At 43.3% G+C, this 27,025-nt stretch overlaps 1 protein-coding gene across 1 annotated transcript in view; it reads left to right on the top strand.

Annotated features, from left to right (window-relative positions):
- MOXD1 (monooxygenase DBH like 1) overlaps window positions 1–27,025 on the top strand; it is a 778,557-nt gene that overhangs the window by 624,981 nt on the left and 126,551 nt on the right. The window contains exons 6-7 of the mRNA XM_078647020.1: window positions 6,018–6,120; window positions 9,348–9,514. Of these exons, the coding sequence (XP_078503146.1) occupies window positions 6,018–6,120; window positions 9,348–9,514 (270 nt within the window). The remainder of the gene's footprint in view (window positions 1–6,017; window positions 6,121–9,347; window positions 9,515–27,025) is intronic.

The following is a 27,025-nucleotide window of genomic DNA, read 5'->3' as shown; positions in this document are numbered from 1 at the left end:
CCAGGGTATGCCTAGGAGTACTGGAAATTGCGGAGAACAAATAAGGTCAAAACTTATGTCTTCGTGATGTTCGGGGTCTATAGTCATGTGTAATACAGAGGTATGATGTGTCACAGGGCCTGAGACAAGGGGACTACCGTCAATGGTGGTGACATGACTGGCTATTGTTTTTGGAGTACAAGGTAACATGTTTTCTTTGGCCCATTCTTGGTCCATATAATTTCCTGATGCCCCTGAATCAATCATTACTAGCGCATGTAAACCATGCGCTCCGCTAGACAAAAAGGCAGACACATACATGTGATTCGTTGGGGTGTTTCTATAGTCAGTGGAAGAGACGGTTAATCCTAACCTACCTGGAGTCCTTGTCTCACAGGACTCCAGGCTTCCTAGTTTCCCGAAAACTTAGACTGTGCGGGTTTTATAGGACAATCCTTCAAAAAATGGCCTGCCTTCCCACAATACAGACACAGTCTGAGTGTTCGTCTTCTGTGCCTTTCCTCTTGTGTGAGAGGTCCCCTCACTATGCCTATCTGCATGGGCTCACTCTCGTCAGTGGATTTCTCTACAGTGACCTTCTTTTCACGTAAAGGCAGATACCTTGCTTCAGGTTTACCCTTCTCTTTCTTTCTTTCTTGTTGTCTGTGATCTATCTTTACCACTAAATCAATGAGCTCGTTACATGATGTAGGCAGATCTACGATTTGTGATAAAGCATCCTTCAAGTCATCTCTGAGACCTTTGTAAAACATGGTACCACGTTTCTCCTCTGGCCAGTGGGATTCGACTACAAGTCTACGAAAAGAAGTAATGTAGGACACGAGATCTTGATTGCCCTGTTTCAATGCTAATAATTCTGTATCCGCAGACTGGGTGTATACATGTCTATCAAAAAGTTTACGAAACTCCCTCCTAAAAGCGGGGTAACTGTGTAGCAACGGATCATCCCTGTCAACTAATGGTATGGCCCAATCTGCAGCACCCCCACTAAGGTAGGAAATTACGAAAGCTACCTTAGCCTGGTCAGACGGAAAACATGCAGCCTTACAGGAGAAATGTAGCTGACACTGACTAAGGAAGGCGGCACATCGTGCCCCGTCTCCAGAATACCTTTCAGGTGGTGCTAAAGGTAGAGAAGGGGGTGTGGTTACTTGAACCACCGACGGGTTTCCCCCGGTAGCTCCACTCGACTGTTGTCGCTGTAATACATCCATTCTAGTTATCAATGCTTGGGTCTCTACCTGTAAATTCCCCAACATACTAGCAACATCAGCCAGGGATACTGCATCGAGATCCATGACGCTCGGGCAGAACAAACCACGTGGGCTTTACGTTCTGTAATGGTTCTCAGGCAGGTTCCACAGGAGCGCCAAGGATCCGATGAATATTCCACAGCCTTCCCCTACGGCCTTCCGACTCTATCAAGCACTAGAGTACCGAGAGGCTCGCCAGGGGAAAACAGGGAGACAAAACAAGGAAAGGCGGGGAAAAAATATTCTTCTTGGTATGACGACTTCTGTGTGGTTGTACATGCACCTGGCCTGGACCTCTGATGGTTGTAGGGGCTAAAACCAAAACAGGAATTACTAACCCTCAGAAACATGCACAAAAGAACAGTAGGCACATCTATAGGTTATGTGTACTACATACCAAGAGTAAATAAACTTTGCAGGCATATAACTGTGTATGGGGGACAGGAGTTAGGTTGAGCTAAGGTGGAGGAACAAACAAGAAACACAATAATGAGTACTCGAGGAATACTGTGCACTTGTCTACACTGTTCAGGATTATAGTAGTCTTACTTGGTCATATGTAGAAGACTCTTAAACCAACATCTGTATTGCAGTAGAGCCCACCCGAACCAGACGGTAACATTCACGTAGAATTAACTGGCTGAGATGTAAAACAAACATACATTAATACAAGTATGACTTCATAGAGAATAACATAGAAATAGCGCACTGCGCTGTTACCGTGATTCTGGGAGTAGTGTAGATGAATCATTCACGAGTCCACGCAAGTGCAGAACCCACACACAGCAAGTATGGCCAGGAATGCAGGAAGTGAGGGAAGATGATAAGTACCAAGAAGGAAACAAACTGCGGGTAAGGGAATCACCGGATGGCGGAGACTAAGCCCGGCCGCCGGGTGAGGGAAGGACACAAACACGGCTAAATACCTAAAGGGTCCCCTGCTGGTCAGCGGGGGAAAAGCCCGGCTGAATTGCGGAGCAGTGAATAGGGAAATGACGGGGGAGAAACAGCCCGGCCAGACGACGGAGTAACAAACCCGGCCGTCGGGCGGAGCCAAGGAAAAAGGAGGAGAGGTCAGTGATTGCCCGGCCAGACGACGGAGCACAAGCCCGGCCGACGGGCGGAGCAGCAAACCAAGGGGAACACTGACACTCTGCCCGGCCGGACGGCGGAGTCAAACCCGGCCGTCGGGCGGAGCAGTCTATAAACAAACGGGGCTCAAGAACTAGTTCCAGAGCTTGGAACTATAGCAGGAACAAGAAGATAACCTCAAACGCAGAGGAACGGAGGAGAGCTTGATCCTCCACTAAGGAAATCCGGAAATCAGGCAACAGGAAACCAGGACAGGAAACGCTGTAACGGGGGCTTGACGCAAGGACGTAAAGCGTCGCTCCCAGGGCTCTAACAGCTTATGAAGGGGTTTCTTAAAGGGACCGCCCGTTTGCGGACCTCGAGGCATGACAGCTCTCACCCCCCCAACCAATATTTACCTTTATTGCTATTGCTGCGAAAGTATCCAGTGCTGCCGTTCTTGTTGGACAGAGGCCCTTTGTAACAACCATGATGGATTTATCGGTGATACTTTGAAAGAGCTCCTTATCCACTTCATGGGTACCTCATGAAAATGCTGTATAGCCATTTGCGTAGGTGTCTTCTGGTTGATTTATCCATGCTTCTTTCAATTCCATGAAATCAATTTCATGGCGGTGTTTTCCGATTTTAGGTTATAATAAACCCTTTTTTTCGCTCTTCATGCATTTATAACCTATCCATAATCCATGTAATTCCCTGTCCACATGTTCTTCCTAAACTCAATTTACCTAGCCTCTCAAGCATCCTTAACTCACCCTATAGTTTATGACGTTACAAGTCAACCACATTTTTTTTAATTAATTGCCTTTTGAATTCTTTCATGGTCATATTAGAGATCTTCCTCAGTTCAGTTTGTATACATTTGATAACTTCTGTAGGTAACCCATTATAAGAATTCACTACCTCTGATTTCTTTAATTTCTGCTCTTCCACTTTACTCTGTACTTGAAGTTTTCCAAGCAGTTCCAGATCTCTTTCCTTTATTCTAATAGTTAACTTTCTTGGGCAACTAACATCTGCTATCAGGATCTTGTCCTTTTTACCAGCGGAGCTCTGCTGAAAATAGGATTCCAGGAGGCGTTGATCACTTCCATCTACTATAAGTACTCGAAATTCGGCAACTAAATAGAAAAATACCATATCGGCACACATATATATAATATAATCAATAAGACACTTTTGTGCTGCTATCTGGAAGGTTTGGGTTGATTGTGCATCTGCTGGAAAAAGCCCATTTATACACATAACTCCTAGAATTTGCATCACCTTTAACCAAAGCATATCTAACTTCAAGCAACTAGTGACTGGATATACTGCTTTTGTGATATTATAGGCATAGTGTTGTTAGTTATACAGGATATTATTTCGATCAATTCTTGCATTGAATTCGGCACTTGTCAACATTATCTCAGTGCAATTAACATACATACAATTTAGTATATTGTCTAAACGGCAATTCACTTCAAACTCATTATAAGATCTCCCCCCTCCATGCACTTAAACACTCACAACAATAAGATATTATATCTTGGCTGAATCATGATAGAGATCTACTTTGCATATCTGTAACCAGCTACATATTGAGGGGAGTTGATTTACACCCAGGAGTGGCCTGTGCAGCTATGAGCGGTGGGGACGGGTTGGGGGAGGGTTCGACAAACCATGAGGGAAATTAAATAAATAATTATTTTTCCCACGTCATAGTCTGGCGAAAGAGCCACCACCCCACCACTCTTACCTGTGTGGGCCGCGGTTGTTTACACCCCTCGCTATCATTGCTGATACTAAATTGAACAATCCTCCCGATGGACACTACAGAAGGTCGAATTTGTTGTCTTTAGGGGAAGTTTTCAAGCATCTCATTGACAATTGTGCTTTGACCCTCATTCCGAGTTTCACAGTATTGAGGCCATGGAATGAGTATATGCAATTTTACCATTAGATGCTGAAAATTCACCCCAGTACTGTGCAGTTACAGGTTAATCCCCGTGGAATAAGGAATTACTCTGTGGACTGATTACTCAGGTCGTCAAACAAACAGGACTTTCCAATTCAATGGGTTTTAATATTGTAAATGTAATACCTGCTCTGGGCAGGTGGTAAATGTACGCAGGGACCTCTTGGTGGGATGGGGTGTGTGCGAGGGGGTTGGGGGAGTACAGGTCTGAAAGTTTGACTGTTTTCCAGCAGGGAGCATTGTATGCACCATATGAAGAAGAAACAAATAACAGGAAAAGAGGTGTGCTTGCTGCTGAACCAAAGTCTCGTGCAGGTTTACCTTGAGGAATTACTGCTTGGTAAAATTAGAAATGGGTTTCCCATATCTAAAAAAACTGGGTGTGTGGAACAACCAACCTACTTCAAAACAGGTAGAACAGAATTCCATGAGGTAATTAATTCAATTTAGCCAGACTCATAATGAGTACTTTTGAACATTTGATGATTGGCACCATCCACACCTAGAGATTTGAGTTATTGCTTCCTTGATATAAAATCATTCTTTTGGCTAGAAACCATGAAAACTGTAAGAGCTGTTTTTAGTTCAAAAGGTTTTTATTAGGTTTTCAAAAACAAAGCAAGACAAAACAAAGAAAGTGAAAACAATTCTCATACAGGATTGGAGCAAGAAACCTAGGGGCATATTACCAACAACTAGCGATAATTATCGCTATGTTGGCTTAGCAGCAATATTTTTATCGCCGAGCTGCGGCGATTTTTATGGCTTAGGATCCTTGCTATTATCAAGGTTTATCTCCTAAGCGATAAAAATCGGCCGAAATGCATGAATATCGCTGAAAAGTCAGCGATATTCATGCAATACCGAGCTAATGCTCTTAGCCATGTCATCCACCTACCATTGGATAACATGGCTAAGAACTGCTCAGGGGCAGGTGTTAGCTTTTGGAGATATTCGCGCTTAGCGCGAATATCTCCAAAGGTTGGTAATAGGAGATAGCGATGTTAGCGACTGTTTCCAGTCGCTAACATCTTGGCACACCCACTTTGCATGTCATTAGATGGTCGCTATCTCCTACTAGCTGTCGCTAACTGGTGTTAGCGACAGCTAGGTAATAGGGAGATAATTTTATCTCCGCTTTCTTGGCTTTAAACCCCCTTGATAATATGCCCCCTAATGTTCAGACAACATGTGCAGAGTAAGAGCTGTTTTTAACAAGTATTTTCTTCTTTTTACTTCAATGCTCATTCCCTGGATTTTAAAATGTAATAATTGGATTTTGATTGTTTTATATACATGAGTTCCTTTTTTAGGGAATGAAAGTCAATGTGTGAATGTTAGACTGTTATAAATATGTCTCCGATAATGCATAGATATTCATCAGTTTCTGCAAAATCAAGACAGTACTGTGAAAAATAAGGGATCCAATTTTGAGAGGTAAAATTAGAGGAAAATGAAGAAATCCTGCAGTGCTTTCATGCCATCATGGAGGCTTCACATTCAAATCCTTCTGTTCTCACCATATAGAAGTTTTCTCTTCTATTATTTTCAAATATAAATAACTTCAGAACGAAATATTAAAAAACTAATTTTTTTATACTCACACACTGTAGGTGGCATTAATTGAGCAACGTTATTATTCTTGTTGAACAAAATAACTCAAACTTGAATGCAGCAATACATCTTTAAAGCACAATTGTATATCTCATTGCCAGGGTTTTACATATCCTCCTCATGTTGGTCTGTCCATTGGTTCATCAACAGACCCAAAGTATGTCCTTATGGAAGTGCATTACGATAATCCAACATTTCAAGAAGGTAAGTGCATTTACAGAAACTTTGTATAATTGTATTCGTAACCCACGGACATTGAAGCCAATGAAATAAAATGAGAGAGAAACTTAATTTCTGGTCTTGAAAACTGAAATCTGTCCTTTTAAAAAAAGATGAAAGACTTATAAGTATTTTTGTCATGGTAATGTGCTTGCCACCTCTGTTGCCCAAATAATGGGCAGCTGCAGAAAATGATTCATGCAGCTCTCCTTCTTTGCACTTTTTGACGATATTATGTTCTGAGCTACCATTTGACTTTGTTTAATAGCATAGATATATTTTGCCCACATCTTACTGAAAGAATGTGATTATTTGGACAAGAAAGGAACAAAGGTACACTTTGTTAAAATGTAGTTCGGCATAAACATAGTATTTGTCTGCCACAGTGATTTACTGTAGGTCTTGTACCCGGAGGGCCCATTATGACGTCCCCAATACCACCCCTTTAACTCCATCCCCAGAGTTACCAATACTATAGGCATTGATAACTCTGGAGGGGGTGGAGATACCAAGGATTACGAATGGGATCCTCAGGGAGTACTCGGAAAATAGGTAATTACTCTCCCAATTCAAGAGCAGTTGGATTCACTGGTTAGAACACCAAAGTTGTGGAGAAATACTGCTGATCTCAAAATACTCAAGAGTTTGAAAAGATATCTTGCTGGCCCTATAGGGAGTACATTGCACTTATTCAGTATAGATTACACACAATATGCGTTTGCTAATTAGCATGGACACATAGGACACTGCAAATATTAGAATGCAAAGGGCAACTCCAGCTCATTTGTACACATATAAATGCAAGAGGGCAACCAGGCTCAATCCATCTAATCTTGCCCCTAGAAAAACATACTCTTAAAGTCTGGTTAAAAGTCAATTATAAAACATATGAACCGTGAATGGAGAATTTAGACACTCTGAGCCAAAAGCAAGGAAACTAAATTGAATAAAGAATAATTAGCATCATACGTGATGAATTTTCCACTATTGAATATTCCACATTTCAGGCCTCAATTTACTCGATTATAGCCTAAAGTGAGTGGTTTCACTGTGATAATGAATTCCATGATGTGCAGTCAAGTACAAGAGCAGCTATGATATTAGCTGCGAATGCTGGTGAACTTGCCACTGTAATGTTAAAGCTTTGGAACTCTCTGACTTGGCTCTATTTCTTATTAACAGGAAGTCAGGCACTCATTGGTAAGATGGCATGGTGATTACCTGTTCTTCACAGCCATGTGTAGTCAGTCTGTACGCGCCCATATATATGCTGCACATGCCTATGCCCTGTTCCTCTGACTGATTGGCATAGTGATAGTGGTAACACAGTGGGGTTCTTGACTACTTGGGCTGCTTCAGGGCAGGTCTCTACGAATGCTGACCATAGAGTTTGAATACTTGTCCCAAACCTACCCATGACCAGAATCTTGACCATTGTTACATTGTAATTGGAGAATGGTTAGACCCATTAGTCTATCTAAAGACAATAGGACATTTTTAATGGAGCTGGGCAACTGAGGATAAGCAACTGTTTCCAGAACAATCTGGGTGAAAAGATTTAAAATTTAAAGAAACAAAAATTAACCGCCAAGGAGGGTAAATCAACTCTAGTAGTAAGAGAGTGGAGATAGGCCAAAACTTCGGACACTATGTCGTGCTATTGAATAGGATCTCAATGACGATTCCGTAGAGCGACATTCTGAATGTGCACAACAACAAAAAGATAATTTCTGCTCTATGCCATTTGTCTGACCTTAATGGACCTTAATGTACCCACTTGTAGACACTACCATGTTACTGTGGACCTTCTAGAAAGGGGCTGATGGAGGCAAAAGTACCAGAGCCCTGATACAATGTCTTTATCACCCAGTATATGGTAGCCATGCCTTATTGCTGCGAGAACTAACTCAGCACCTCACTGAGACCGGAACCACTCTTACAAAAGGTAGACATTGTCAGTGGGCTCAACTTATACCTGCAGTTGTTTTACTAGTGCCCTGGTTGGTTAAGAAAGGTTAGAGATTAAACTGTAATTCATTAGCATCAAGTGGATCCATATTTGTTTTTGTTTTATAAGGGAATGGAAACCACAGCTATGGGCACTGCTGTAAGAAGATTCTGAGAAAGGAGGAATCAAGAAACCACTATTGTAGATGTTATCAATATGTGAACACATACCTAGGGGAGACTGAGTGCCTTATTTACAAGAAAGTGGAAGCCCTTATGCTGCGCTGCAGCAATTTCAAAGCACAGGGATGCGTCATATTTACAAAAATATGATGCATCCCTGTGATTTCCCCTGTGCTGGCGCTCAGTTGTATACCATGCACCAACGTAGCACCTTTGCTCCATGGTGCATGGATGCCTGCATTGCAGGGAGATATTTTTGTGCAGGAAGGAACACCTTCCTGCACAAGAACCACTACCAGCGGTGTTTTCCTCTTCCTATGTGTGCTATAGAATGCAGCACGCATAGAAAGAGGAAAAAACAAGGAGAAATGTGAACATTTATCCTTGTTGCACCTCGCTACGCCTCCCCTGGAGTGGCATAACATTATGACGCATTTCCAGGTTTACGATTTCTCTTAAATCTGGAAATGCAGCAGAATAAATTGGTTTTGCTTGGAAACACCCACAGCAACACCCATGCACGCCCCTTTCACTCAAAGTGTTCGTGAGTAGGGGCCATATTTATAAGGACACGAAAAGCCATGCAGGGTATCTTTACATGTCCTTGTAAATATGGGGCAGCACGTTGCGCCACTGGTGCGTCACAAAAAGTGATGCACTGGCAGCGCAAGGGGTTTGTAAATATGCTCCAGAGTGTTTGACATGAAATAATTGCTGCATGGTCCATGCTTAGTGACAGCAGTCCCATCTAACAGTGGTAGTGATAATGTGATGCGTCATTGTGCCACACAAATTAATTGCACCTGTCAGAGCAGGGGTTTGGCTTCAGGAGATAGGTGGGTCACCACCAAAATGTACTGGGCTGTTTGATATTGTTGTCTCACAGGGATCCTCACTTCAGTATATGTGATATGAATCTGCTTCAGAAAAGAGAGCCGCTGTCCCAGCTACATCACAGTGTGGTCTCTGTCTCTCTCTCCCATCAAATGTGTAAACTGGTCTAATGAGCTCCTTCCGGTTGGGTTTTATTGGCATCCTGTATGTTTTACATCAGTGCACGTCATGGTGTTCTCTATTCACAGGATTGACTGACAGCTCTGGACTTCGATTGTTTTACACCTCACATTTGAGAAAACACGACGCTGGGGTCATAGAGACTGGTGTGTGGGTTAGCCTCCATCATATGATCCCGCCAGGCATGCCTTCTTTCCTCTCTGAAGGTCACTGCACGATGGAGTGCCTGGAAGAGGTAGGTGTATGCATGTAAAGCAATAGATTCACTTTTGATTGGTGCATGGTGTTCAAGAAAACGTGAAAGCTAGCTGGGTATGTTTCATGGCTGGTTTGAATAAGTACATCTTGCTCGAATGATTAAAAGGACAAAAAAGCAAACAAAGAAAATAATTCTTTGACTCGATCTCGACATTACAGAACTCTTAGGGGCATATTACCAACGATTAGTGATATTTATCGCTAACGAGGCTTAGCAACAAATTTTTTAACGCTAAGCATCGCCGGAAATTATCGCAGAGATAACTTGCTATTAGCAAGGTTTATCTCAGAAGTTATAAAAATCCTCGCGCTAACTGCCAAATGAGAGATTATCGCTGGAAAACCAACAATAATCTCTCGAAGTTTGGCGTTAGCTTGATGATAGGGGCTCACAAACTTAGCCATGCTATCCACCTTCCATAGGATATCATGGCTAAGTCAGGAAAATACCAGGTGTAAAAAAAGCAGCGCTAACCGCGGTTAGCGCTGCTTTTTTTATCACTAACAGGGTTAGCGAAATCCTTGATAATAGGAGAAATGTTGCTGAACAACATTTCTCCTATTATTTTTCTCTGGAACGCCACCTTTGCGTCTCATTAGAGATGCAAGGGGAAGCGTAAAGAAAAAGGGTGCTAACATGCGAATTTGCGTGTTAGCACCCTGTTGCTGATAGGGAGATCATTTTATCTCTGCTTTCTTGGCTTTTAAAGAAAAAAAAGCGGAGATAAATCCCTTGATAATATGCCCCTAAGTGACTGAAATGTAATACTATGAGGGCAAAACAAATGTAATGTGCCTCCTGCATGGCTGTAAAATATCTTTCTTTTTAGTGCTACTTTGTTTTAGTCATCGTCAGTTCTTCTTAAGGCTTGTCATGTGAGGCTCATCAGCAAATATATGTATGTATTCCTTTGCTCCCACCATTATATCAGTCATCGGTGCATTATTTGTAATCTGAGCAGTCAAAAAGGATTCCGAACATTTTATTGAAAGAGATTATGGCTGACACCAGACAATTTTGCATCCTCTCTTTCTTCAGCTAGCTCTTCCAAATGGATGTAATACAGAAACCAGAGAAGAGCTTCATGCATTTGAGACCTGATTCACAAAGTGCATTTTATAGTGCATAAAGTAGTACCACAGAAGTACTACAGAATGCAGTTTCCAATCCCATGGCCGGAGACCTCCCCATTGCCTCTCTTTTCTTTTCTTTGTGGCAATCTCTTCCACATTGGTGGAGATCTTCAAATACATAATTGTTCTACTTTGTAGTAAATATGTGAGGGACCTAGAGCTTGGTGTTAAAATGGAGACTAGTAACTGAAAATGACTGCAGTTAAGGCAAATTTAAGCCGGGGTTAGGGATGGGCATCGTAATACAAATCCACATCAGTGATGTCATAAATGATATGATAGAACATGTCATGAGTGTTGCCATATGTCAGGTCATAAGCAGTGCATGGTGGAGGCACAAGTTATAGATAGCTCTGCTGACTATAACTGGTGAATTTCTGTGTTTTAATTTAGTTCGAAACGTTAATGTTGTCACTGATAAATTCACCTAACAATAACATTACTTTTCAGAGAATTTCTAAGGTTTTCTTTTAAACAACACATGTCTTTTTATCACAAATAACTATAAAGTTACTTTAACCTTTGAATTTTTCAGTGAATTCAAGGTTTTTTAAATGTAAAGTAATATTTAATTACCATATGTAAAACCAACCCTGCGTTCAATCCTTGTAAAGGCAGCCAACCCCCATGAATGCAGCCAACCCCACACTGCGCAGGGCTTTCAGTCATGCACAGGAGGGATTGACCGCATGCAACCATACCCAAGTTGTGTATGGCCTTCGGCCATGGCCTGGTCCCGTGGACTCTATCACCCATGGCCTTTTTCTTAAAGGGGAGAGGGGGCCGAGTGGCCCACCTGCCCAAACCTATTATGGCCCTGGGGACCCCATTCCCCAAGGCCATCTATATTAAAAAGGGCACACAGGCTGTGTGGCCCCTCTCCCTGAGCCCTCCTACCTCAGGGCCATTACTAAAAATAAAGGGGAAGGGGCCATACTGTTCCCCTCCTTGAGCCTTATTAGGCCCTAGGGAACCCATTCCCCAAAGCCACTAATTTCAATAAAGGGGAGGGAGCCCACGCGTCCCCACTCGCCAATCCTTTTTTTTTACAGCGTTTTATATAGCGTGAACCTGACCCGAATCGGGTATCAGAGCGCTTTACATAGCACCAGTTGCATTACATGAGGACACGTTCATTTTTGTTAGGTACGGGGAGATTAAGTAACTTGCCTGGAATCACAGGAAGTTCCGCGTCATTGCCAAAACTCGAGCCCCGTTTCCCAGAGTCGAGGTCGACCGCCCTAGCCATTAGGAGAACTCCTCTCCCCAATCCTTGTTAGGCTCTGAGGACCCCATCCCCTAGGACCATTCTAAAAATAAAGGGGAGGGGGTCAAGTTGCCACCCTCCTTGAGCTGTGTTAGGCCCTAGGGACCCATCCCTCAGGGTCACTCCTTTACATAAAGGGGAGGGGGGGCATGTGCCCCCCTGAGTCTTGTTAGGCCCTGTGGACCCCATCCCCCAGGGCCATTCATTTACATAAAGGTGAGGGGAGCCTCACGGCTCCCTTCCCTGAGCATTTTTAGGACCTGAATACCCCCATCGCCCTGGGCTGTTTCTACCCCATCCCCCAAGGCTGTTTCTAAAACTTAATGGGAGCTGGGGCTGCACGTACCCAGTCGCTATCAGCCTCATCCCCAGGGCACACATTTTTTAAAGGTGGGTGGCCTGGTGCCCACCCAGGGCACACACTATATACTTATTGGGGGCTGCAGGGGGAGCCACAAGGCCCCCGTGGCCCCAGCCAGCTCTCTGTATGTAGTGAGAACCAGCATTGCTCCTGTCCACAGGGAGCAGCTGCTAATGCTGCTCCCTCCAAGCAGGAACAATATTTTGATCTATTTCCCTGTGTGCTTCAGTGCGGGCAGGAAAACTGATCATAAATCTGCACACAGCGGGTGGAAGCATTTTCAGAGCTCCAGACAACTTGGGTCAGGCTTCGTGTTTGCTCCCGCTTGGTAGGAGTTTTGAAAATGCCCCGCCCCTCCAAGCGGGAGCAAACACAGGTTTCCTGCCCATGCTGGTGTGGGCTGGTCAACCCCTATGTCTCAGCGGTGGGTTCCCCAGGACATTGCTTGTGAGCTGGCCCGGAAGGTGGGGTCCCCGGGCCAATTAATGGCTCGGGGAGGTGGTCAGCGCAGCCCCCGTCCCATTTTATAAAATGTCAGCCCCAGATGTGGGCTCCCTGGGGTCTTTAGAGGGACCAAGGGAGGGGGAGCCGCATGGCCCTGCTCCCCATATAAACTAATTTCAACCCCAGACGTGGGCTCACTGGGGCCTCTGGATGCTCAGGAAGGGGGGGGGCATGTGGCTCACCTCCCCATATAAATTAATTTGGACTATGGGGTTGGGCTTCCCAGGACCTCTGGAGGCTCAGGCCCCCCTTCCTCCAGCATGCACATTTTGGCCCTGGGGTTAGGCTTCCTTTGTACTCATTGGCTTGGGGATGGAGCCCATGTAGCCCCCTCCTCTTTATAAATGCAGCCCTGGGAATGGGCTCCCTGGGTGTATAAACCTAATAAATGAGGCTCTGCCGCAATTTTTTGGGGATCCCTTTTTGCCAATTTTTCTTTGCTTTTGCCCCGGGGAGGGTCCCTCTGTGCTCCTTCCATGGGATTTAGGGTGTCAGGGTAACCATATCCTGTCCCCTTATATATCTATATTTTTTCAGGACATGGGGATTAGGTCCCCGAGTCCTGTAATGGCTGTCAGTAACATTTTCCTCATGTTGGCAGACAATCAGAGCACTCACTCCCGCAGGAGTCTGGCCTATGGGAAATAAAGCTTCCTGGGCCAATCAGAATACTCCATTTTAAAATTGGCTCTCATGCAAAAGTCACTTGAGCCTCTCATGGTCCCAACCCTCCAGTAATTCTTTTTTATCCTTAATTTATCAAAACCTACTGAATGAATTTACACCAAATTGCAAACATCACAATCTGTGGACCACGATCTAGATTCATGCCAAATTTTCTGTAATTCCGTTCAGTAGTTTTTGGGGTAGCCTGTCTTAAAGTCTTCTATGGAAATGTTTTTTTTGTTTGTGTTTTACAACCTCCTTTTTTTCCTTGACCCTCACTTAATGGTCACCCTGCAACTTTCCATGCACAAACTAGTTAAAACTAACACCTTTTTGGAAAGTTTCATTGAGATTTATGAAATTGTGACAGGATATAAGAAGAAAAAAAACACTTTTCTTATACAAATACAATCCTGACTATAACTACCTAGTGGCGACTGCCACTAGGTAATATATATACATCTATGCATGGCACATGAAATTGACTACGATGCAGTGTGTACATATATACTTGAAATTGACACATACCTTTCTATGTATAAGCCTACAGGGGCACCAGTACACATGTGTCTAACTCGTGAATCCATCCATATTGTTATGTTTTGTGGGTAGCCTCCCGAACACTGAGAATTGTATGCGAGGGGAAACATACATTACAATGCAGACATTACATCGCACTGCTTTTACAACGCAACTGATACAATGCAACTGCCTTTACATTGCATGCCATTACAGTGCATGTCACTACAACGTATGCCATTACAACGCATACCATTACAACATGTGCCATTACAACACATAAGATAAGTAATGGAGATTTTTTAGTTTTAGGGTGAGTATTGGTTTTGGCATAGATGGGAATAGAAATTTTTACCCCTATGCTATCCAACACTATCCCTACTGTTGCACTGGAATGGGAATAGTGATGTTTACCCCTATACTATCCAACACTTACCCTAATGCTGCCCTAAAAGAATTATGCGTTGTGTTGGTATGCATTGTAATGGTATGCGTTGTAATGGAATGCATTATAATGGTAGTTTTTAAAAAGCGTGGTAATGGCATGCGTTGTAAAATCATGCAATGTAATGGTAGCTGCAATGTAAAAACTGCATTGTAAAATCATGCATTGTAATTGTTTGCATTCTAAAGTCATATATTCATATGCAAGTCCCCGCAACACGAAGGTATGCTGAATTTAAGCATATGTACTGTGACAGCATTTTATTATATTATGATTTTCTACGTACTTATTGACACATGTATATAATTTAATCTTTATGTCTATGGTGACGTTTATCCCATGTGAATATGAAACACAAAAGCAAAATGGCACTTACTATGTTGACAAAGGCAACTTGTTGCCCAAACACATCCTGAGATTATATAAACACGGATTCTGAGTGCCCGACGTCCTATTGGATTATCAGAGGAGTTGCAATAATATACATGAATGATTATCTTTTGTACTTTTAAGATATGTTTTTATCGAAATAAAGCCTTTTTCATACCCATACTCATACTTTTGTATGCATTTCCCCAGATTTTTACCTTCACTAACACATTTTTTTACTGAACTCATCTCTGTTGGCTTTAGGACTCTGCACAATCTACTCCTGCTAACCAGTGATATATTGTTTGTACTCTTCCTTCCAAACATGTTAAAATGTGTATACCGCTTTTAAGCACATTTGATTTATGTATAACTCCATAATAAATGGTATTATATGTATCCAGGGCCTGTAAATCAAACACTACAAGTGGGCTGCACACTCATTTTGCACCCACTAGCATTGTAAAATCTGACTAAGGCCTGCCACTGCAGCCTGTAGTGCAGTTGTAAGCTACCATGTCCACCTGGCAAGGTAATCCTTTTGCCATGCCTAAGCCTCCCTTTTTAAATATTTATATGTCATCCTTTAAGGTATTCCCTAACATCTCATAGGCGGGGGTGCATGATATTGAAAAATTAGGACGTGTGCACTTACGTTTTACGTATTCCATTGTGGAGAAGCCCTCAAAGTCTTTTTTCACTGAGGCAAGGCTAGCCTTCGTGATATACTTTATTACAGCTAGAAACAATAGTTCCTCAACTGATTTAGTTGTAATTTAAAAAGGTGTTTAAGGGTGAGGTTGGATTTGAAATTACTATTTTGAAAAATCCCACATTTAGAAAGTATACATTTTCCTGCCTAAAACCAATACTCTTTTTTTCCCAGTATGTGAGGTCACATGACTGTTAATAGCACTCCTGTGGTGTGATGTGTATTTCTTTCAGAAATTTGACAAAGGGCTTTGGGTGTGGGAAAGTTTTTCCTCTTCTATGCAGTACAGCCTGTGGGCTAGACCCTGTGTGGTGTTGGGTTCAAATCAGGCTTACATACTCTGCTAAACTCTCTAACACCTTAGTATAGAAGTTGGCACGGACACTGGAAAAGGTAAAAGACAAGTTTATTAAGACCCCATGGGGTGGTGATACATTCCTACAGCACCCTTCGGCAATGTAAGAAGTAGCACACCGAACATTGGTGCGCGACCTCTTTTATACAGTTTAATAGCAATAAAAAGATAGGCGGTTACAAGTTACACATTTTAGGTACATATAAGGTCATTTTTGGAACACAGCCAGCATGTGGGAGGAGTTCAACAGCACTGGTCAGTTAGTGCTAATATTCCTAAAGAGTGACCAGTTGATGCATAGTGCGCATGTGCGCTTGACCAGTACTAAAAATAGCCTGTTGCCGAGCAGAATAGGGACCATGGGTATCGAGAAAGGACAAAAGGGCACACTGACCACGAGGCAGCGTGTTCATAGAACACGGAAGTCAGAGGGATTCAAAATGGCCCCCGTTCGTTTTGGTCAAGTTAACAGAAAAGACCGTGTAGCTGTGCTAAACGCTAACTCAGGAGCTGCCAAAACACGACAGACGGCCCTTTTAGCGTTTAGCAAAAGCTACCTCATAGTGAACGTAGTCAGAATGTTCATCATCAATGTTAATAGCCATTATTTTCAATACTTCATCATTGATCAGTTTCTCTTGCTTAACAATAGCTCGTTTAAACGGAATACAGGCTGTGATACATACAGAACATAATGTAGGGCCACATTGAATACATAGACAAAGGGAAAATAGTACTCCAATGAAAACACAGAGAATCGTTAATAATTTCCAACCCCAAGTACTAAGCAGGGTCCAGAACCAACCAGAAAAGGTCCATGTTCCATTTTCTGGGTGGATCTCAGCAGCTATCTTATGTAATTTCGTAATCGAATCATATACGGAAGGTGAGTTATCTGGTACGTACACGCAACAACTACTTCCGATGACGCGGCATGCTCCGCCCCTATCAGCTAGTATCACATCTAGAACCATTCGATTTTGGAGCGCCACAATTCTGGTAATTTGCAATTCCTCAGTAATATTCCCTAAAGCAGAGGCAGTTTCATTAGCGACAGCTTCCACCACACGTGTAAGCCGCCTTATCTTCCTGCTATTCAGTGCAGCTCCTACGAATGAAAATAACCCCAAGTTGAAATCTACATATTGTTGTAAAGTGGTATCAGTCGGGTCTATTTCATCAAAATCTAGTGTTCGTTTAACTCTGTTCAGTATGAAATCATGGTACAGAACGTAATCATTGTGGTACATGGGAGGAGCAATAAATACAGGTGGTAATACAAAAGCTATATAACACGTTCCTAACCATCCCAATGGTAGACGATGGTATCCCTTATTTCCACAAATGAAATATGTGTTACGTGAAGCTACAAATGCAATTCCAGTTGGTGTATCAAAGGTAAGTGTAATATTACATTCACTGCGGCCTACAGGGATTGTACCTTTATTTCTAATACACAAATCTGCTTTTGTATCAATGACTGTTATCATATGCAAGCTCGTCACATTTATAAGTCTTTGATTCGTATATACACGAGGTGTAGAAACATTGTCCGGACGATACTCTTCCCATTCAAATTTAGTTCCTTCAGCGTGCGGATAGCCATCTTTGTCGTTATAGCATATTTTATTCAACCGAAAAAGTAGTCCACCTTTCGTTGGCCATCGCATAGTAAAAAGAAGAGTGTACCAAGCATGACAAGAACCATTATGAGAAAACGGGAGAGGAATGAGTGGTGTTCCTCCCTTCTTCTGATGTCCGGGCAACATTCCACATACCCAACAATTGGACGTATTGGTCATGTTATGAGTATGATGCAAAATCTGAATAAAGCTGTTATTCAAATAAGTCTGCCTATGTCTTTCTTCGTGAAAAGGCAAAGTAAAATGAAAATGTTCAGATGGACTTGGAGTGGTGGACAGCAAATGTTCTCGTACGGGAAACAATAGTTCTATAGTCCAAGCTAATACGGCGATCACCACTACGGTCAAGACAAACAAAACAGCACCAAGAATTCTCCCTTTTCGTGTCGAAGGAGATGCCATAGTTCACAAAACAATACTCTTCAAAAGCAACACTAAGCGGGAAAAATAAAAACGATGGTTCTGAACCGAGGCTGCCGTTGATTTGTTCTCCGGGATTCAAGACGGGTGTCGCTACACTGGGCAGAACTGATCCCCCCCCCTTGATATTCCCGGCTTCCGTTTCACAAACCTCAGAGCGGTTACCAACCAGTTCCAAAAACACAAAAGGAATCTTATTTCCTGGGACGTAGATTGTACTTCACTTTATCAGAAACACCGTGGTCCGGGAAGGCTCCCTCCAATTCATCAGACGTGACAGCTGGGCTCTTTTCTGTATCCAAAATCTTTCTGTAGTCGGATAGCACCACAGGGCTCACCAGATCCGGAGAGACACGTCGGCAGTGCGTTGAATGTATCCACCGCTTCTTATTGGTGACTCTCACAGCAGTCCGCGTCGCCAGCAGCACTTGCTCAGGGCCATGCCATCTCGGTTCCAAGCTGCTGGATCGCTCAAATACTTTGACCATCACGTGGTCCCCAGGGCGGAGATCGTGAGCCTCACCAGTGGAGTTATCAGGGAGCGCCTCTCGAACCTGTTGATGAATAGAAAGCAAATCATTTGTTAATCGTGCCAAATAATCGTTCATCATTATACAAGGCATATCATGTATCAAACGAGGTTTTGGAACTCCCCAAATATTCATCGGCCTTCCAAACACCACTTCATAGGGTGTGAGGCCAGATCGAGAATGTGGCACTGATCGAATGGACAGCAATGCCAGAGGCAAAGCATCCGGCCATTTCAGAGATGTGGATGCCACTATCTTTGCTAGCTTCAGCTTCAGAGTTGCATTGTATCTTTCTACCAACCCTGCTGATTGCGGATGAAAGACAGCATGGAATCGTTGCTTGATTCCCAATCCTTTCAGGACGTACTCCACTACTTTCCCAATGAAATGAGGGCCATTATCACTCCACATAAGTTTACAAACACCATAGCGCGGGAAGTACTCCTTGAGTAACACCTTGGCTGTTGTCAATGCTGTATTGTCTTTCGTAGGGTAAGCCTCAATCCATTTGCTGAAGGCACACACCACTACTAGGACATACTTGAGATTATTACAGCGCTCCAGCTGGATGTAATCCATTTGTAGTACTTCGAATGGTGCAGTAGGTGGAACAAACCCTCCTTTAGGAGTATGAGTCCCTTGTCCAGGATTGTGCTGTAAACATATCAGACAGGTCTGAACTACTCTCTTAGCCGTGCTAGCAATGTCAGCATTTTCCCAAACTCGTGTAAGCAATTTAGTAATTGCGAGAGCTCCAATGTGTGCCAGCCCGTGTGTCATTTGCACCATTGTTTGTAAATAGGCCATGGGTAGTTTCCATCTCTCCATATCTTTACTACGCCAGCAACCCTCATCATCCAATACTCCTTCAGTGGCCCATTTCATAAGTTCTGCCGCAGATGCTGACTTCTGTATATCTAGTATTTCTTCTCTAGAATCATGCCACCGCTCGGCTTGTGACTTCACCACATACATGGGGAAATTATTTTGTAGCATAGCGGTCTCTCTCGCTATGCGATCTGCGAAAGCATTGCCTTGCCCTATTTTGTCCGTCACCTTTTTATGTGCACTGCACTTGACTATTGCAACTTTCTTTGGGCATAACAGTGCATTCAGGAGATCGCGTACCAATTCTCCATGCATGATATGTACTCCGTGTGAAGTCAAAAATCCTCGTTCCTTCCAGAGTAGGCCAAAATCATGCACTACTCCAAAAGCGTAACGACTATCCGTGTAAATGTTCACACATAGTCCAGCACTTAACTCACATGCTTTCGTTAAGGCTATCAGTTCAGCTGCTTGAGCCGATTTCTGAGGTATTCGTGCTGCCTCTACCACTGTCTTAAGTGTCGTGATCGCATAAGCTGCAGACGTCGTACCATCTGGTAACCTCACGCACGATCCATCAACCCACAGTTCCCCATCTACATCTGGAAACGGTGTATCCTGTAAATCGATACGACCCTTTGTCTGTTCCTCAGTCAGAAAAACACAATCATGTTGTTCTTCCTTCTGGGTCTCAGCAACAGGATCCGGCAGTAAAGTAGCAGGATTCAGTGTCGCACATCGTTTTAGTGTGATGTGCGGCGCCAACAACGTTAGCTCATATCCTGTCAGACGGGCACTGGTTAGATGCTGTGTTTTCGTTTGATTCAGTAACGCATCTACCGCATGGGGAACTAGCACCAACAATTTGTGTGACAAAACTATTCCCTCACTTTGTCGTATCGCAACTGCTGTTGCTGCAACTGCTCGAAAACATCCAGGCAATCCTCGAGCCACAGGGTCGAGTACCGCCGAGAAGTATGCACAAGGCCTCTGTTTGTCTCCGTGTGTCTGCACTAACACTGACAATGCGCACCCATCCTTCTCGTGTACATATAATGTAAAGATCTTCGTGTAATCAGGTGTACCCAACACTGGTGCAGAACAAAGAGCTTGTCTCAATTGTTCAAAAGCATTCTGACATTCATCCGTCCATTCAATGGGGATCGGTGTATCTTTAGACAATAATGCCAACAATGGTTTAACGATATGTGAAAAGCCCAATATCCATTGCCTACAAAAAGACGTCAAACCTATAAAGGCACGAACATCCTTCTGAGTGCGAGGGACTGGAGTGTCTAGGATTGCTTGAATTCGATCTGGTGTCAATGCACGGCCCTCCTTAGACAAAAGATGACCGAGGTAGGTCACCTTTGGTCTACAATATTGCAGCTTTTTCTTCGAAACTTTATGATTATGTTTGGCCAGGAAGGAAAGCAAGGAAAAGGTACTCTTCTCACATTGTTCTGGCGTATCTGCAGCAAGTAAGATATCATCTACATATTGAATGAGAACCACTCCATCTTGTAATTCAAAGGAATCAAGCTGTCTTTTTAATGCCTGACTATAAATGCTAGGACTTTCAGTATAGCCTTGAGGAACTCGACAAAATCTGTACGATTTATTATTTAATGTAAAGCCGAATAGATATCGACTGTCAGGATGTACAGGGATCGAAAAGAAGGCATTCTTCAAATCGATGACTGTAAAAGTAGTTGCCGTCGATGGAACCAACGTAAGCAACGTGGTGATGTCAGACACCACCGGGTACTGAGGCACTACTATCTTGTTTATTTCCCTCAAATCAATAATGAAACGGTAAACCTTAGCATCTGTATCTCTTTTAAGGATCGGTAAAATTGGGCTATTGCAAACATTGTAGGGGACTTCCTCAACTACTCCTGCCAAAATCAAATCGTTCACAATGTGTATCAAAGCAAGTTCGCCTTCTCTGGAAATCTTATATTGTGGGACACGTGGTAGAGATACTCCCTCCTTCACAGTAATACGTACTGGAGGAATTATCATCTGCCCTACATCCGTGTCTGAAGTGGCCCACAACGTGTTTGGTAAGGAGGCCAATACTTCAGATTCATGGAGAAAACACACTCGCTCAAATTCTGGGTAATTCTCATTTAACACAACTCGCACTCCTTCTGGGGCACAGCGAATAGTAGCCCGAAAGTGCTTTAACATATCGAGTCCCATAATATTATCTGGTGTATTTGGAGACAATAAAAAGGGACAAAGGGCAGCAAAGTTATCAACATGAAATGCAACTGGTTGAGACAGTGGGCTAAAAGTAGGTGTTCCATCGAACCCTATTGCTGTAATTACCTCGCCAGACAGGGGAGCCCTTGGAACCAAGTATTTGGACAAAGCGCTACGAGTAGCTCCTGTATCGACCAGAAATTGATCAGTAAAACCCAGAACATGTGCTTCTATATATGGGCCCCTTTGATCAACTGGTACCTCAACCGATTCCACACCCCATCCTACGCAGTCCTATGCATAATGCTCATCCCGTGGTTCAACAGAACCACCCTCATTTATCTGATATTGATTGCGATTATCAAACGTATTATAATCTGCCTGACCACGACCCCTTGCTCCATATCCTCCGCGATCATTCGTGCCATAACCTCCTCTTGACCCCCCATAATTATTTCTAGACCTCTCACTTCCTCGTCCCCTCAAATTACGCTGCTCTCGAAACACCGGACAGTCTGCAATCCAATGTCCAAACTGTTTGCAGTATGCACATTGATTCACAGAAATGTCAGAACGAGGGGGAGGAGCATTACTGTATGATCCTCGCCCTCCTCTATTGTTTCCTCTCGTAGCCTGAACCTGGGCTAACATTACCTTCGTCTTCAAATCCTTTGCTTTCTTTTCACTACTTTCTTTTGCCTCCAATTCCTGTCTTTCATAATATTGAGCCATAGTCAATAAAGAAGCAGGGGTTGCTGTGGTCCATGAACTTTCACTCGTTTTTAATCGTTTCGCAATCTCCGGTAGGAGATTAGCCACATACTTATCAACGAATAAATGCCTGCCAGTATCTTCTGTCAATGATTGACCACTGTAATCATGGAACGCTTCCTCGAAGCGAGAGAAAAAATCGGAAACCGATTCATCTGCCTTCTGCTTACAAGAGGCTAATATAGTCCAATCAATCTTTTTAGCGGGAGCAAGAGTCTTTAATTTTGTTAGTATGGCCCCTGGAAGGTCTAATATTAATTGACACGGCTTACATGCTGGTTCTCTATCCAAGTCAGCCTGAACAAGATCTTTCCAAGTGGCCCCGAGAGTCGTGTGGTCATCAAACTTACGAATCGCTCTCCACATATCAGGGGGCAATATCAACCCGAAAAATAGATCAATATCAACTAACGTCATGATACACGAAGAAATTGCGCTTTCAACATTTTCATAAAAAGCCGCAGGATTTTTACGGGGATCAGGTAAAGCATTCTTAAGTGCCATAACATCTGCTCTATTCCAAGGCGTATAAACCCAATTATATACAAAATACCCTTTCGCATCTTTGGATCTTTTATCATCATCTGTGCCATCCCCTTTATGAGGGACATATAAAGGCGCAGCTTCTCGCATAGGTCTAACATTAATCGCAGCGATCTTATCTGTTTCAAAGATAGGGCATTCTTTGGATATCCCCGTGGCTCCGGACGCAGACGAATTCTTCGACTTTGCCAACTCCCGTAGTCGTGTCGCCTCATTTCGCAGTTGAATCAAACGCTTGAAGAAGTCGTCCGCATCTGAAAGAACAAAAAGACCTTTACGAAAATTCTCACGACCCTCGGATATCTCCTTTGGTTCTAACTCGAGAGAATATTTTCTGTACCGCTCAACAACTTCATCTCCAAAATGATCTAAAAAATACAGTCGCTCCTGATCAGACCACTGTTCCATTTTTGCAGTAATGTCAGAAACAGTAACAGTATTAATATTTAGCTTTCGTGCAAACGAACGTAATTCCGCTGTTCGTTCTGCATGTAACCTGGTACGCTGTGTTCGATCACTATCCTCGTCTGATTCCTCGTTCGGAGCCGTAGGTGCGACGTACGGAGGCGGACAACGATCTAGTAATGAAAAATCATCTGTTTCATTAGTAAGGACTGGATAAAGAGGACGCCTGATAGGGAATTGACCATTAACCTGTAAATTGCGTTCTCGTCTCTCCCTCTCTTCCTTTTCCTGTAATTCCTTCTCCTGTAGCTGTAAAGCTTTGTCATGTGCAGCCTTCCGCTGCACTTTCTCCGCCAAGGCTTCCTCACGCTTCGCTCGTTCACGCACCTCTTTCTCCCACATACGCACACAATCAAACATATCTTGTCTAGACCTTCGCTGAAACAAACACTGCTCTACATATTGTACCTTTCGAAGGTCAAACGACCCATATAGTGGCCACTGTAATTCACGATCAGTCTTAGTATACTTATGCCATAATGTACTATACATTATTGGTGGAATACCGAATTTGACATACATTTCACGATTTGGAGTCCCCTCTGGGGGAGCCGGCTGTTTTTTACTTAATCGATAATTGGTACCATTTTCAGAACAGCACATCCTACGGAGTGTGCTAAAAACAGGCATGTTTCAAAAAGTACCACGAAAACGCGATACTACAAAAATGACACCTAACGCGGTGTACCGTTCAAATCAAATAAATCAGAGAAATATCCCTACATGCCTGCCTATGTGAGGTGCACTTCACATATTCAAATTCAAATTCAAAGATTCAAACGTTAGCTAACAAATTCAAATTCAAATTCAAAATTCAAAAAGCCACAGTAAGTGTCAGTAGACTACCTCACCAATCAAAAGCTTACCAAAATATTTTCAAACGTCCAAAGTCCAACTGCCAAGTTCTGTGGTCAAATCAGCCAAAACGGCACATCACGACAATCCAAGATCAGAATCTCAGTCGAAGACCGGCGCCACCTGGAAGGTCAGATCGGAAGGAAGGGAAAACACACCGTGGGTGCCGAGACTCGGGTCACTCAGTGGCAGCGTACGCGTCCATGGCGAGTTTCCTGACCTTCGTCACGACCTCTCCTTCGGGCATCCGAGTCGCCGATGAGTCCCTTCGTGGTCGCCAATTGTGGTGTTGGGTTCAAATCAGGCTTACATACTCTGCTAAACTCTCTAACACCTTAGTATAGAAGTTGGCACGGACACTGGAAAAGGTAAAAGACAAGTTTATTAAGACCCCATGGGGTGGTGATACATTCCTACAGCACCCTTCGGCAATGTAAGAAGTAGCACACCGAACATTGGTGCGCGACCTCTTTTATACAGTTTAATAGCAATAAAAAGATAGGCGGTTACAAGTTACACATTTTAGGTACATATAAGGTCATTTTTGGAACACAGCCAGCATGTGGGAGGAGTTCAACAGCACTGGTCAGTTAGTGCTAATAATTCTAAAGTGACCAGTTGATGCATAGTGCGCATGTGCGCTTGACCAGTACTAAAAATAGCCTGTTGCCGAGCAGAATAGGGACCATGGGTATCGAGAAAAAAGGACAAAAGGGCACACTGACCACGAGGCAGCGTGTTCATAGAACACGGAAGTCAGAGGGATTCAAAATGGCCCCCGTTCGTTTTGGTCAAGTTAACAGAAAAGACCGTGTAGCTGTGCTAAACGCTAACTCAGGAGCTGCCAAAACACGACACCTGCTCCTTCCTTAGATTCAAAGAGAGGCCTAAGGGCTGTACCCAGTCCTTCCCTGACTTCAGAGGATAATTGCGCTGTCACTGGCACATGCAGCTCACACCTGTGCCTGCCTGCCCTTTGCTCCACTAGACAAACTGCAGCTAAACCCAGGGGAAAGAGAAGCACTAACCAGAACCAATTTTAGGGTTAGACATTCCTCAACCACAGGCTGGTGCATGGCATAAAAGTGGCAACCCCTGAACCTCTCATCAGAACACTTCTGGACCTCGCGAGATTCAGAAGAAGGATTGCTCTATAATCAGAAGAAGGAAAACTGGACAAGATTGCCTTGAAATCAGGACTGTGGAAGTGACTCCTAGGGTCAGTTGACGTACCACCTCTTGAAGCTGCTTTCCAGCTCACCGGGCCCAACTAGACCCCTCTGCTGGATTCTGTGGGAGTGAGTCCTACCTCCCAGGTGCTGTCTTCAGGGTCATAGACCCGTAGATGTAGTCAGAGTATGCTTCTCTGTGTCTAATTGCAGGTTCCATCAGATCCAATGTGAAGCAACGCAGAGCCTCACTGCACAGCTGAAACCTTCACTGGATCAACACAAAGCTTTACTGGATCTGACCCTGAGTGACTTAGAGCTCAGCAGAATCCAGTTGTGCACTGAAAGCTTCATTGGATCAGACAGAAAGCATGCCATACCCTGCAGAGCTATACAATACGGATCCCTTTTGAAAAAAGTTCATCCCGTCCTGAAGGGAGCAAAGCACCATATGCACCTGGATGAGTGACCGTAGGGTCCTTGGGGCTCCCCCAGACATCACCAACAATTTTTCTATTGCAGGTGCACCTGGTGGGCACCAGGAATCAACAGGAAAAATATTTGCTAACTTACGCCGGCGCCCTCCATGGGTGCTGCCTGTTGAGCTGGCAGCGGCCACAGCGGTCCTTTAGGGTCCCCCTCAGCCCCCAACTTAGATAAAATAAAAAAGAATTGTGGATGCCTCGTGTGGGCAATGGGGCACACAAGGTAAAAATTAAAAGTCCATCTCTCGCCAAAACCCACAACAGATGCTTGCTCTGGAGCCGGCAGGGGCTGTTGGGTGTGGGTATCCCAGGTGGGACCTGGGCACCCAAAAAAAAGAAAAGAATAACAAATTAGTGGCAGGATCTCTCACTTTTTATTCACTGATCCAGGCAAGGAATGCCACATATTGGCCTGTGAGGGCTTTTACTACTATTTTTTGTTCATGTATTCCTGGTGGTGCCCCTAGAAGGGGCAGGGGTACCACCAAGAATTTCTTTAATATTCTGGAGGGCTGCATGGAGCACAGAAGCTCCATAGCAACATCAAAAAAAAGAACACAGTAAGTCTCCGGGGTCATTGAATCCATGACCCTAGAAGAGCTTACCATATATTGTTAAAGCATTCCTGGAGCTGTATGTTGTTCAGCTGGATTGCAGGGACCTTTTCAGGTTAGTCCTATAGCTGAACTTTGTGGCATGAAAGTTTTGCTACAAAAACTCAAAAATATGTTAGTTGTTTCTTTGTTATTGAACATTTTTTGACAATCCTTACTGTCAAAAGTTGCCTTTTGTGAATTTTAATATATACATTTGATTATAGTTATTGGTGACTTTTGACCAAGCCAATATGTCTACTTTATATATGTTAATGTTCTGGCCCCTTGGTAAAGTGAAAAGGCCCACTGCTTTTTACAAGACATAGTAAGCAAAGCACACCCGCAGGCCTCAATTTGCATTGAACTCCCCGCCATGCGCATCAATGGACATCTTACCTTACATTAAAAAACATAGAAATTCACTGAAAAAACAACGCTTAAAGTGATGTTATAGATAGGAATTGTAATAATATCTTTCTTTACATTTGCAAATATCTTAGAATTTCACAGAAAAAAACAAAGCTCAAAGGGACATTCTACTTAGGTGAAAATGTCAGTTAAAATATACCATTTAAAATTAACAAAACTCAACAGTTATCTCAAGTAACTCCAACATTTCCCCTAAAGTAACTATAACTTATGC

This window comes from Lissotriton helveticus, chromosome 6 (genome assembly GCF_964261635.1).
Source record: "Lissotriton helveticus chromosome 6, aLisHel1.1, whole genome shotgun sequence".
Classification (NCBI taxonomy): Eukaryota; Metazoa; Chordata; class Amphibia; order Caudata; family Salamandridae; genus Lissotriton; species Lissotriton helveticus.
The sequence above is the reverse complement of the archived record's forward strand: the minus strand, read 5'-3'. Positions and strand labels throughout refer to the sequence as shown.